General features: G+C 39.9%; 1 protein-coding gene across 6 annotated transcripts in view; it reads right to left on the bottom strand.

Annotated features, from left to right (window-relative positions):
* Nucleotides 1-13356, bottom strand: part of MBP (myelin basic protein) — a 111186-nt gene that overhangs the window by 15080 nt on the left and 82750 nt on the right. For all 6 annotated transcript variants that reach the window (XM_068671331.1, XM_068671337.1, XM_068671336.1 and 3 more), the window contains exon 4: nucleotides 4268-4698. In XM_068671331.1, coding sequence (XP_068527432.1) covers nucleotides 4268-4698 — 431 coding nt within the window. The remainder of the gene's footprint in view (nucleotides 1-4267; nucleotides 4699-13356) is intronic.

Genomic DNA, 13356 nt, shown 5'->3' with positions numbered 1-13356 from the left:
AAGTTTCTTTTAATTATCTCATTATCCCATCAAGTACTATGAAGTAGTTTGTTGTGACTTCTGTTAATGTATTAAAAGTATTTAAAAGAAATTAAATCATTAGTACGCCAGTTTTGTCATGTAAACAGTTTAATGAATACATAAACAAAGCACATATAAAGCAAGAGATTAAAACAAAATCATTACAATCACCATAAACTATATCAAAAACTTTTACAAGCATATTGCTTGCACAGCAGGTTTTACAAAACCAGTGTATCATGAGCAATACCACTCCCTGAAAACCAAGACCTGGAAATTAAAGATCACAGTATTTACTCAAAGCACATCATATACTAGTCCAACTAGCATTGCTTTAACTACTTGTCAACATCTTCATGGTGCTGTAGTATACATTAAAGCTTGCATGAAAAAAAATGTGGATTGAGTTCAAGTGCAATAAGAAAAGAAGTATGGGTATTCGGATGATTACATAGGTCTGTGTTATTATTTGAAACCCTGGTTCCTAAATCTTTTGCCTTTGCAGCTTTACCAAAACTCTCTCTGTAGATCCCCATCACAGCCATTGCTTAACTCTGGTGTAGGGTTTGGAAATGAAGTTTCCAAAATGCTGATCCTACCCCCCGGTTCTGCTCAGATGGGTAAGGACTCCGGATACTTTGTGGCTGCAGGAAGGGAAATCTCTGTGGCTGCCTCCCATATTCCTTGCACCCAAACATGTATCTTGGGAAAGAAACACAGGTGCAAGGCTTCATACAGGCAACAGGACAACTTTACAAGATTACACAGAAAACTGAAGTTAATACAAGAGAAGAAAAGTGGATTTAATCTTTCACTGTCTCGCTTTGGCCTATTATTTACTCTCATTCACAATATTTTAGTCTGTTGCTTTTTGGTTTGTTCCAAATGCAGTGTTTAGTATGTTAATGAATATTGTTAAATCAGGACAGAAAAGTTCTTGTTTTGTAATTAAGACTTTAGTAGGAAAAAAATCATAAAGAAAAATTACAAAAGCATAACCAACTGATTTAGTTGCAGTTGTTCCCATAAAAGAAACAAGTCAGTATTCAGCACATATTGAAGCTGAATACAGGCTAATACCTAAGAGGCATAAGGGAGATTTGATCATTTTAGCATAAACTTGCACAAACACTTTACAGATGTAATCTATAAAGATTGGAAGGGATGTAATTTATAGTTATGCTGTTGTGCTGCATGCTTCTTAAAGTGTTTGCACTGCAGTTTCTTTCTTTTGCCTTTTTAACATCTTTAATACAATTAAAATTAAGCTGAGTGCAAAAATAACTTTGCTTGGAATATTCTACCTTAAAAATTGTGGAAGTACAAAATTCAAGCTGCTTTTGATTGAGTCTGCTATCAAAATCTTGATGTGGCAGGGGGTGGAGGGGACAATAGCAAATGAATTCACTGCCCCGTAGAGGAGAAAGTGTTTCTGTACATTCCAGTACTTCTATTTCTATTTACTCCCATGGGACTCCCACGGGCTCTTAATTTAACTTCAGAATTCCATGATAAGGGAGAACCTGCTCCATGGGAGAAAAGGAGGCCACAGAATAGTCCCTTCTTTGTTCCTACCCCACCTTTCCTTACACAATAGTGAATATTATTCATTTATGTACTTTTCAGCTATGGCTGGAAGATGAAAATGCCTCCACAAAGAATTTATAATGTGTTTTGCTTGAATGTCAGCCCTAAATTTGTACAAAGAGCAAGTGTTGTCTTTGCATTCCAGTGCTTGCTGGTGTGGGTAGTTCAGCTACATGCTCCTACTGGGACAGGGGTTGGCTGAAAAGGGATGATGGTGAGGAAGGCAGCTGCAGAAATGCTTTTAAAAAGCTTCAAAATTTGGTCAGCAATGAGTGCAAGCAAATACGCAGTGCAGCTCCAGGAATGCTTCTACGTCAAGCCTTTGAAATTCAACCTTGAAGGTGCTTTTCAGGGTATCCTATTTACCAAAGCCCTGTTTGCTTAGTGGAGTTTGGAAAACTGCCAGACTTCTTTCTTGTTCAGCTCTTCCACAACCACCTTTGGCATGTCTCACTACTCACACTACAATATTCGGCAAATTAGACCTACTTAGGTTTTAAGTACAGATAAGACTATTAGCCCCCTCGCCTTCCTCTGTGTACACACACATAAATAAATGAAAGCACAAGCCTTCCTTGACACAAGAAACCAAAAGGCATTGATTCAAAGGCTAAATAAATAATCATTCGTGGCACATTCTCAACATTTTCAGCACTGAAACTCTCCCACAATGTAGCTTCCTAGGCTATGTTTTCATGCATCAATATTATCATTGCGGGAAACAGGGGTAGAGGTGCTTTGGCACTGGAAGGCAGTGCTAATGGGACTGACTTTTGCCAGAATAACAACACTTCTCTGTGCTTCTCGACAAAATTTGTAAGCCAGGACCCTCAAATTAAATGCAGTAGTTCTTCAAAAAAACAAAACAAATCACCCCTAATTCTGTACAGTTTTTACAGACGTTTAAGTGCCTCAGAATAAGCTCACTGAACAGCAACAGAGATAGGACAGGTGCTATCCTGTCCCCTTGCACACGATTGATTGTAGAGAGCTGAAGGGAATCATAGCAATCATGTTCACCCCAAAGGACACAATACAGAAATCTGTACAACTTGCAGACACTTTTCAGTCATCGCTACTAAAAAGTGGATTGGTTGGTTTGTCTTATTGCTAGGCAAGAATGTACACACCTCTGTATAGTCTGTAGGCAGAATCTAAGTTTTTGGCATTGTTTCCTTGGTATAAAGAGCATTTTGTATATGGTTTTTCAGTGAGTAATACAGTATACAAATACACCAGCAAGAGTTGAGCTAGCCAACCAGGTTGCAGAATACAGCAGCATTGGGAACAGTCTGTGACAGCTGTGAGATGAAGAAAAGTGGCTTTTCTTCCTTCTCGCAGCAACTGCTTGTTGCACGTTTTAGTTGCTGTATGAACATCCCTGTAGTTAGTTGCTAAATCCTTGTTGTAAGCATTATCATCACAAGCACTACTGTCCCCGGTTCGTTAAGGGGAGCAACACCATGACCAGAACACTGGTGACCAAGCGGGAGAAGCTTTGGTAGTTCTGGTCTTAAGGTCCCAGAGTATTTTCCATCCAGTGCTCTACACATTGCCACAGCTCTGTAGGGAAGTGATCACAAACCCGCTGTAAACCGCAGTATAAGGCCCCAGTGCAACACCACAAGAGGGCTGATTTGGGAAAGCTGCACGTATTGACCCGTCCTAGAAAGCATCGTGGGTTAGAACTGTTGAACAGACAGCAAAGGTTGTCAAAGGTTACCAAAAAATTCGTGGCCAGCCAACAACTGTGAGCATTACGTTTTGCAATACTTACACTTTGAGCGACTACATCAAACAATAGATTTAGCTAAAATGAAGATTTTAGGAGTAGATCCATTCAAATGCTTATGTAGTGTGTAAACACACAAACACAAGACTATTTTCACCCTTTGCTATGTAAATGATATCTTAAATTTTGCCACTCAGTGAACTCATTATCTGCAAACTTATCAAAGGATGCAGATTAATCCTGGAGTAGGAAAGAATGCAGCATCCTTTAATCAATACCTTGTTTTTCTATTCAGAACAAAGAAATGGTTTTGTTACACAATTCCTAGTATGAAATGGTTAGAATACAAGTCTTTGCTTCTTACCAGAATAAAAAAGCAGCTGGACTATTTTGTAATGCTATCAACTGACCTTAAAACATGCCCTTGTGCAAGCAGGCTGAGAATCTGGCCACAGTTCTTTTTCCACCATTTATTTCCAAGTCTGTCCCACAATTAGTGCCAAACTATCTAGCCATTGTCTTGCATTTAGTGCTTTCATCCAGCTCCAGTTTGCAAATATTTGAAAACAACACACAAAAGCAGACTGATGTCTCTCTCTAAAAAGCACAGCATACAAACGCATAGAATGCACCACATAAAATGTTCATAAAAGTTCCTCTCGGTAATGTTTCTAGAGACACCTGGATTTCTAATACTCCTTGTTATGACCCAGAAATAGCTCCTCATGTTTCTCAGATCTATGCTTTTTTTTGTTGTTGTTTTCAGATCAAAGCCAAGCATTACATGACACAACTGCAAGTACTGTCTTGCTGGCTAAATCAACTCTTGCATTATAGCAGTTACACCTTCTTTTTAGTCCCACCCTTCCTTTTTAATTGTACTTTATTTTGTTGTAGCTGTGCAGTTCTCTATTCCTCAGAGCTCACCTTGCCCGAGCCCCGCCGGGGAACGTGTCTTTCACCTCCAAAGAATCTGCCCAGCGAGTCAAGTAGACCCGAGTCTCTGTGCCTTGGAGATCCATGTCGAGCATGGTCTGTAGTGCTTGCAGAGGCCATTTTTGATCCGTGCCGGAACGAGGAGCGTTTTTGCGAAGCCATCAAATCCGAATTCTCTGAAGCTGCTGCACTGTCCTCTTGGATGGTCTGTAGCTCGTCTGACTCGGAGGGCCGATCTTTGAAGGTGTTGTCTTCTCTTCCTGGGGCATCTCGGGAAAAGAGGCGGATCAAGTGGGGGCGACCGCTCGTGTCAGCTGGGTTGGCCTCGGGCCAGGCATTCTTCGGGTCTGCTGCGCCTTTGGAGTCTGTCACCGCTGGGCTCTTCGTGGAGGTCCCATTGTTCTGGTTCACATCTGCCTCTCCTGCAAACAACAAGGATGAGATATGAATACAGGCCTGTGAAAAACAGCCCGGGAACAATGCTGCTTTCTCTCCCTGGCCTTGAGATGGCCATTTCATACAAAACCCGTAAGCTGTGCAGTTGCAGCGAAACTATGTTCCCTAGCAGCCTGTCAGAACATTAAGCTATCTTGCAACTGAAACGCTGATGATGTTCTCACACAAAATTTGAAGCAGTTCTATGTGTTTTGTTTTTTTTTCTTTTTTCTTTTTCTTTTTTTAACTAGTAATTGTAAATAGATTAATACTTGTTGGAAGCACAACTGAAATTAACTTTATATGGAAGGTTTACTGCTGATTGGGCTTTCAGGCACAATGTCTGGACAATCGGATTTCCAGCACTTCCCGTTGTAGACTGGAACTCTAAACTCTACTCTTTGTCTCCAGAACAGGAAAAAATAAAGGTAGTTAAAGCAACATGCCCGGCTGTGTCTTCCCAACTGCACATTCCCCCTCTGTGCTGCCAGAGCATCTCTATGCTTCAGGTTTGTCCCCATTTTGAATTTCTCACTTTTCTTAATGAAGTTAACAGTAACAACCAAAAGCATAATGAGGCATGAGGGTTTTCTTTATTATTTAAATTGTCCTCACTTCAAAAAAGTGGAGAATACTTGGCTGTAATTTTCTGCTTTGTCTCCCATAACAGTTTTTCCTCCAAGTGTGAGCCTGGCCTTCTATATATGATGTCCTTGCTCTGATGCTGATTGAAGGCCTGGAGCAAAATGATATAATATGCATTTATTACTTGTGAAAAGTGATGATAAGAATTACCAGAACCTGATGAGCATTTAGCCAAGAAAGGAGCCGAGGTGGACCTCCTTAATATAAGTGAATGAAGTGTTTGCTGCCTTCTCTACAGTTGTGTTCTGACACACGCAGTAAAATATCTGAAAAAAATCAGTTACAGCAAACTCGATCCTTAACATCTGCTTCTACAAGTGACATAAAACCTAGCGCTTTTTCTTACATTCCACATTATTCTTGCTGCATCCAACTGAGGAATAGATCTTACCACCAAATAATACCAAAAAAAAAAAAAAAAAAGTATTAGTAGGTTACTGCTTGGGAAGTAGCCTTTAAGCCTTCAGAGTAAATGCTTCTCACACGTTCACCCCATGTTAGGAAGACCATTTTTTGGAGTTAACAGAACTTGAAAATGCATGATAAGTCGCAGTCAGTCATGTATTACCTTTAGCTTTAGGATCTTCTAATTATCTCATTCCTGTTTGATTTGGTCTTTGTTTCCATAAGCAGGAGCGATTCTGGTAAATACCGTTATGTTTGTAGCCAAGGCTCAAATACTTCACTAATTCACCAGAGCAATCTTAGACTTGACACAGTCATTTCAAATTGCTTTTCCCACCCACAGGGCACTGAAGAAACCTATTCTCAGGCTGAGATTAATTCTGAAATAAATTTATGGATAACCGCACAAGACAGTAATGCTGGTTTCCGCAAACAGGCACCTGCTACTCACCAGGCTACAATTTATTGTCATCAGTCTGCTGCAGTTTTACACAGCTTTTCATATAAAAATACATCATGCAATTCTGCTGTGCACCTTTGGAAACTACCTAGAAAATGTTGGGGAAAACTTTGAGAGGTTTTTCTTCGGTTAAAACATTTGAAAATGTTTCTCAGGAATACTATTATTTAACCAATGCTAATTGCAACTTCAGACCTCATCAGTGGAGAAAAGGAAATTATTTGCTGGCACCTTTGTGATTTTGGTTTTCCTGAAAAGATGATTTCAGATTTCTTAGGAACTATTAAAACCCTCGACTGTTTTTCTTAGTCAAATGAAAGAGAAAGTAACATCACGAAGATGTGACACTTTCAGAAACGGCAAAACATTTCAACTAGCAGCTATAACCCTAGATTCTATACCATAATACAAATCCATTCAAGGCCAGAAAAAGAAAAATGAACAAAAGAGTTATTGTATTTAATTAAATGCATTAACAAAACACTAGAGCATCTGCATACTAATATTTTTTACAACAGTTGTGCTTTGTGTCTCTGAATACGTGTATTGGTAAGCAACAAAGGGCATTTGTGCCATAAAAGTAGCTTCTCCCAATGCATATGCAGCGAGATGCGAAGTATAAATCTTTCTGTATGTTCTATTTCAGTAATGAAAGCATACATTTAAGTTTTCTTATGGAATTTTTGCACACTTCAGTGTTTTCTAATATTTAAAAATATACAACTGAGAGATACTGTTAATATTTGAGCTAAGTAAGCCAAGCCTTCACGTGCATTTGAAGAGTCAGACCCCTTTAATGATCCCTTAAGGATAACCAGAACTAATGGCACACAGAGAAATATGCCTATTGGTTGATTCAGTAACAAATGTTTAGACTTCTTCCATTAAGGCCCATCATAAATGCAGTGCACACAGTACTGATACTTTCTTTGTTTCTTCCGGCAAGACGAAGCCCTGCTTTGACAAGGTTGTCTAAGACATAGAATAAACAAGAGCACCCTTCCTATAGCATGTCATTTGTACAAGAAAAAGCTGCCCAGGGAAGAAGAGGGCTTCAGGCATTTTATTTTATTTTTTAATTCTTGTAAAATGGGTTAATTTTAAGAGTACATATAGCAGAATGCATTGCCATAGGCATAACTGAAAGGCTACTAAAGTGTATTCTCTTGTATTTGCATTTAAGTGAATAAAGACATTGAAAGCTGTACAAGTGGGAGTGTGGGAAGCACATTTCCATCCCAAAAGCAAGCAGGGATCTGTCACTTCAGGCACAGCAGAAGACTACTCCTGCAGGCAATGTCACCTTCCCACAACCCCTCGAGCAGTGCAGCTCTAGAGCCTGCCACTGGCACAGCTTTCCCTGGCCATGTTGGTGACAGCGGCCAATCTGTTTGCTCCCTGTACATGCAGTGACTCCTAAAATGAAGGAACATGGATGGACCAACAAATCCAGTCTCTTAGTGAAACACAATTAACAGAAACTCCAGGAGGGCTTTCAAAGAAGCAATATTAAAACTAACTCCCATTGCCTGCCCATATGAGTCATGCCCCATCTCTATTTTCACAACCACCATGCCTTAACGCTCAGTTTGGCAGAAGCAGTTTATCCCATTTCTTGGGAATCAACACTCTTGTATAAGCCTCAAATTAGCTGGAACCTCTCAGCCCTGTGGCTTGAATAGCTACTATCAAAACTTGATTTATATGAAGTGAGATCTCCATATCTCAGACGGAGATTTTACAAACATCAGAAGTAGGTAATCAAAGTCACAACACTGAATACTTACTACATTTTACAATAACTACAGATCGCTGTTACTGATTACTAATTTCCTTCTTGTTTCCCTCTTTTTCTCCAGGTACGAAGATGAAAAAGATCTCACTTAACTTTAGGGACCTTTTGAATCAACTTTTCTTTCTGCTTAAGTCATGTATATTTATGAAGTGGTGCTCTTCAGCATAAAAAATACAAAGTATATTTCTCCTCTCTCTTCTGTGATGAGACAACTAGATAGTTAAACACAACACAAAACAGTTAATCCTAACTATATTTCTGTATGTTTACTGAAATGCTGATGATAAAATATCAAAATGTGGAATTTTATACTGACTTACCTGTATTTAGTCACTTAAACAGTTGAAAGTTACACCTAAAAATTACTCAGCTTCATAATGACTAAGATTTCAAGATGTTTAGTAAACTGAAGTAGTAGTAAGGTATATGCAGTGTACAGGTAGTAGTTTGCCTTGCATTACTTGGAGAGGCTGAAAAAAGTCTCTTCTGGAATATGTGGCTTTTAGTAACTCTAAGGGTAACATTGAGACATTTGAAAGAATGGAAAGGACAGAAAAAGCCAGTCCAGCATCACTACACAGGAACTGCAGCTGAGGATGTTTGGGTTCCAACTCTGCATTGAGATCATAGTGCTGTTCAACATTTGTCTTTTGTTTTTTTAGGCAGTTCAGTTCTAATATTTAGACACAGTGATATGCTATGAAAGCTAGGGTCAAATAAAGGTCAGGCCAGTTCAACACTTGATTTCCTCAGAAACACAATTCAACTATCTGGTGCTCAGCAGCATCGAGTAGCAAAGGCAAGCGTGGAAAAACTATTTAATCTGTGGACCAGTGCAGGTCATCTGCCAGAAATACCAAGGCTCCTCTGCCACTGGAGGTGGTGCAGAGGAGCACTGCACCATTTGGTGTGCAGTGGGAGCACCTGCTGATCAAACTAAAAGAAATGAAGAAAAGACAATGACAGAAGGGGTACAAACCAATAAACTGGTTCAGCAAACAAGGTTACAGATCTCTTGGTCATTTCCTAAGTGGCTGAAGAAAATAAAAGAGTTTTCTGATCAAAATTCTTGAGGAGGTTGCACTTGCTCCCTTGAGTACCACTGAAAGGTACAGTCCAGCTCCTGTTTTGTACTCTGACTGCAGTGCAACTCACAGCAGAAAGGCACATCTACAGCAATTAGGCTTCAATAAGTAAGTATTTAGGCTGAGAGAAAAAAAGAATTATGTTTGCATTATTCAATCTGAACTGCAAAGTTTGATTTCTCATTATGTATGCTAAGATACAGCAGACAAAAATGGCTCTCAGCCTAACTTTACTGATTTGGTTAGAAGGCAATACGCCATCAGACATTTTACTTCACAGATCTATTTACCAGGTTTGTCTGATGCTTGTCAAATTGTTGGAAGTCAACTCTGACCAAATACTTCTGTCATGAATATGCTGCATGCAGCATAACGGTGTGAAAGACAGTTGGTCATAGCTCTGAGCACAACCCAAACCAATCTGCTAGTGCATTTAGCCTTTACACAACTATTTTTCCTATTTCCCTAGCAAAACAAGTGCAGGGAAACTTGTGTCTCATAATACAAATCCACATGAGTTCAATGCTCCAGTTGTAGTGAGCCAAGAGACCACTTCCATTACAGCTCACTGTACTCCCTCCCTCCTTGACAAAACTTACCACTTCTGAGAAAAAAATCCACCTAAAGTTTTCTATAGCTTCAATGTAACTTCATAGCACAGGATGAGTATTTGCGGAGGAAACTTAGCTTTTGCAATGAGTCTGTCAAATTGTAGTCCTTTGGACTTTTCCCCCACAAAAATGACAAACCACCTGCTAAGTATAACATGCAATGCTTTGACTCTTCACTCATTGCCCACCTCAGACATTACAGAGCATATAAGGCTCTTCCTAGACAAGAATAAAAGGGTTTCCATTTCATTGATTAGCCCAGTACACTTTTACCCTACTCTGATGAAGCAGTGAATAATGGGCATAAAGTGGCACAATTTTCCTCAAACAAAAATAACAAAACCAACCAGCCAAAAGACAAAAATAACAACAACAAAAAAACAACACCAAGAAAAGCTTAGTACTCAAAATAGAGTAAGAAATGGAAAGAAAAACAGAAACAAAAACAGAAAATCAAACTAACAAAGGATATCTGGCCCAGCATAGGCTCTTAACTACCTGTGTTACTTGCAGACTCATATTTACACTTCTGTTGAACTCTGTTCAAGACAAAGTTTAATTTAATTCTGTTGAACTAAGTAAAAGACCAAGTTTATTAACCCAACACATAGCATGGGTCTAAAGATCATTGACTAAGCATGCAGAAAAGGATTTTACTGCTGTTGGTAAAGGCATGACACATTTTCAGAGCTGACATTAGACTGCATTGCTGTGGCCAGATGAATGAAACTTTCACTTAAGATTTCACTTAGAAGAAGGTGAGGAGCCTGCTAGATGCTGCTTTCCATGCACCCCTGCTGACTGAGGAAGTAGCAGTTCTCAGCCAACCTGTGCAGGCAGCATTATGCCAACCTAGGGCTACTGCCAGCCTAAAAATGGATAGAACACATATGATCTATTAATTGCTAGACCGTCGTTAGTATCTCTGTCTTGGCATAGCTGCTGACTGCTCAAACACCTCACTGCTCCAAGTGCACCCTGGCCCTCTCTCTCTGAAGAGTGGTTGATGCGGAAACAGAGCTTGCCCTTGCAGCAGAGCTCGCATGACAAGGCAGAAAGGTTTTGATGGGGAGAAGGGCAGTGCCAGGTCACATCCAATTACAGAAATACCTGTCTTTTCAGGCTTAGCAGGAGAATGGGATGACAGCATGCTGACACTATTTATGCTCAGATTTTGAAGGAAAGAAATACCGCATTCAGTTAGGGGGGATAGGAGGGGTTCTCTCTACTTTTGGTGTACTTTGTAGTGGGGGAGAAATTCAGTTTGCATAAGAGAGTGCTATTCAGCAATTCTTTCAGATATTAATTACTGCAATATGAAAGATGTAAGTACAAATCCTTACTTAATTTCTGATACTAACTTAAAATGTATTCCAGAGCTGCTGAAAGAAACTCCAGTGTTTGACAAACATTTGTGACATAATTCACAGCCAGGTATTTCACTGGGCAAGGTGCTCAGTAAAGTCTCCCTTGAAATCTCAATCTGCCTCCCCAGGGGACATTTGCTGGCTGCCAAAGGTGTCTGTAATACCAGTGCTGTTCTTCTTTTGACACTGAGAAAAATAAACCTTCCATCCATGCTGACCTGCCAGTTACTTCTCAGTTCCTTCAGTGCTCAAGGGAGAGTAGGTCTGATTGCGATCCTGAGATGCACCATTTTCAGGGCTTCCCTCAGCTACGTGAAATGTAGTTCCCAGAGCTCATGAACCAAAGCTGGAAGAAATCTATCTGTGAAGTAGTTTATCCCGAAGGTTACTGATAAGAGAAAAAGGGTTACATGCAGACATCTCTGTGTAAACAGTATCTGCCCAATTTTGTGTCAGTTCTTTCAGAAATGTGAGACTGACTAAGAGGGGAAAAACAAAAGCCTTCAATATCCTGTAGGAACAGACTTGGGCTTGAATGCAGCTGAATCTAATTTTTGCTGCTTCTGGTCCTCTAATACTGATTTCCAGATCTGACATTTTGCTGCTTGTGGTACAAGAAAGGACGTTTGGATTTTAAGTACTGGGCCCTGTCACTGCACTGTTTATGCAAGCAGCAGCAGCTTGTAGGGGTTCCACAGAATCTGCTTAAAATAAAAAACACTGTTCAGTGTGCTGACAACTGTTTCGAGGTCACGCTTACATGGAGGCACACTATGAAATTATAAGCATCACAACTAGTAAATTATGTTATTTAACAGCAAATATCACACATCTTCTTCTAAATTTGCCTCTTTCAGTTCAAGGACCCAATGCTTAAAAACTAGATGATAAACATGAAACAGAATAGATCCTTATATTAAGCAGGTCCTGGTGCTGGGTGTTGGTGTGGTGTTCTGTTTGGTAGGGTAATTACACTGATCTTTTCATTCAGCTTATGTGGTAAAACCCAAACACAATCAATGACCAGATGAAAACATGCAAGAATGTGACATGTAGCTGGAACGGTGACACTCTAATTAAAATGCTGAAGTCTTACCTCTTGAATTAGCAAACAGCACCTAATTTTTACAGCCCTGGCTGTAATTTAATGATTTGAGAGGACTGGGTCTATGAAACAAAAATTAAAACACACTGTACATTCATTACAGTTGGGTTCAGCATTATTATTCCACTGAAGGCAACTAAGTTTTATGGTATCACTGTGGTATAACTACTAATACCGAGTCAAACAGATTTTGGATATACCATTACCAGGATTCCCCCGCTGGAAAACTCACTTATCGTGAGGCTTTTCACCAAGGGGCATATAACTCCTAGCATCTGCATGTCAGAGATGTGAAAACACTTGCAGTCTGTGCAGCAATAGCTCAGTGCTGTAGTCAGTGCCCAAAGGCTGGATGTTAACAGGAAGCACATGTGGTTACTGTGGGCTGACATGCGTTAACGTCCTGTTACCCACTGTGAGGGGCTGCTCTCTGGGAGCCAGCTTTTACACTTGATGGAAGAAAAACAATGTCATGTCATCCCCAAACTTGTTTACTCTGTGTTATTTGTCTGCAAGTAACTTCTTTTTAACTGAAGAAATTTAGCCCTTCTCACAGATGCTCAGTTAAAGCAGCAAAATGAGCTGTGACAGCAGCTGAAATAGCCTCGTTCATTATGGCCATGTCAAAGGAAAAACGATCACAGAAAGACAGCCCACAATGTTTTTCAAACCATAGGAACAGCAGCAGTAATCACATAGCAACTATGCGTCTTCTTCCATTACAGACAATGCTGAACGTATCAGAACCCACAGGTACAGACCATTTTTTCTTAAACTTACTCTAAAAGTCACACACTACCACCAGATTCAACATGCAAGAAATTAGCAGGGGGCAGGGAGGATGTTACATGTTTCTTTGTAGCTGCACTGAGCTTCATTTCCTCCTCTTCCTCTGTTGTAGTTGTGTTTTATTTAAACTAGAGGATATATATATTTCTGCAGTGGGGTGATGAATCTTTGTACAGACTAACCAGTTACTCTCAACTTCTGAAGTCTTGCAGAAAGGCTCTCTATCCATCTGCTGCCCTTACATGTAGATGGTCAGTGCAGTTAGGTAAAGAAAAGTAATGACTTGGGAGTACATGGTACCAACTGTAAAAAGAAGAAAACTGTTGTGGACTTTGTTATTTGCTTCCTGGGTACTCAAAGGTGATTTATGCTTATGAGCACAG

The sequence above is a fragment of the Anas acuta genome, chromosome 2, assembly GCF_963932015.1.
Source record: "Anas acuta chromosome 2, bAnaAcu1.1, whole genome shotgun sequence".
Lineage (NCBI taxonomy): Eukaryota > Metazoa > Chordata > Aves > Anseriformes > Anatidae > Anas > Anas acuta.
Note: the sequence above shows the minus strand (reverse complement) of the source record. Positions and strands in the feature narration are given on the sequence as shown.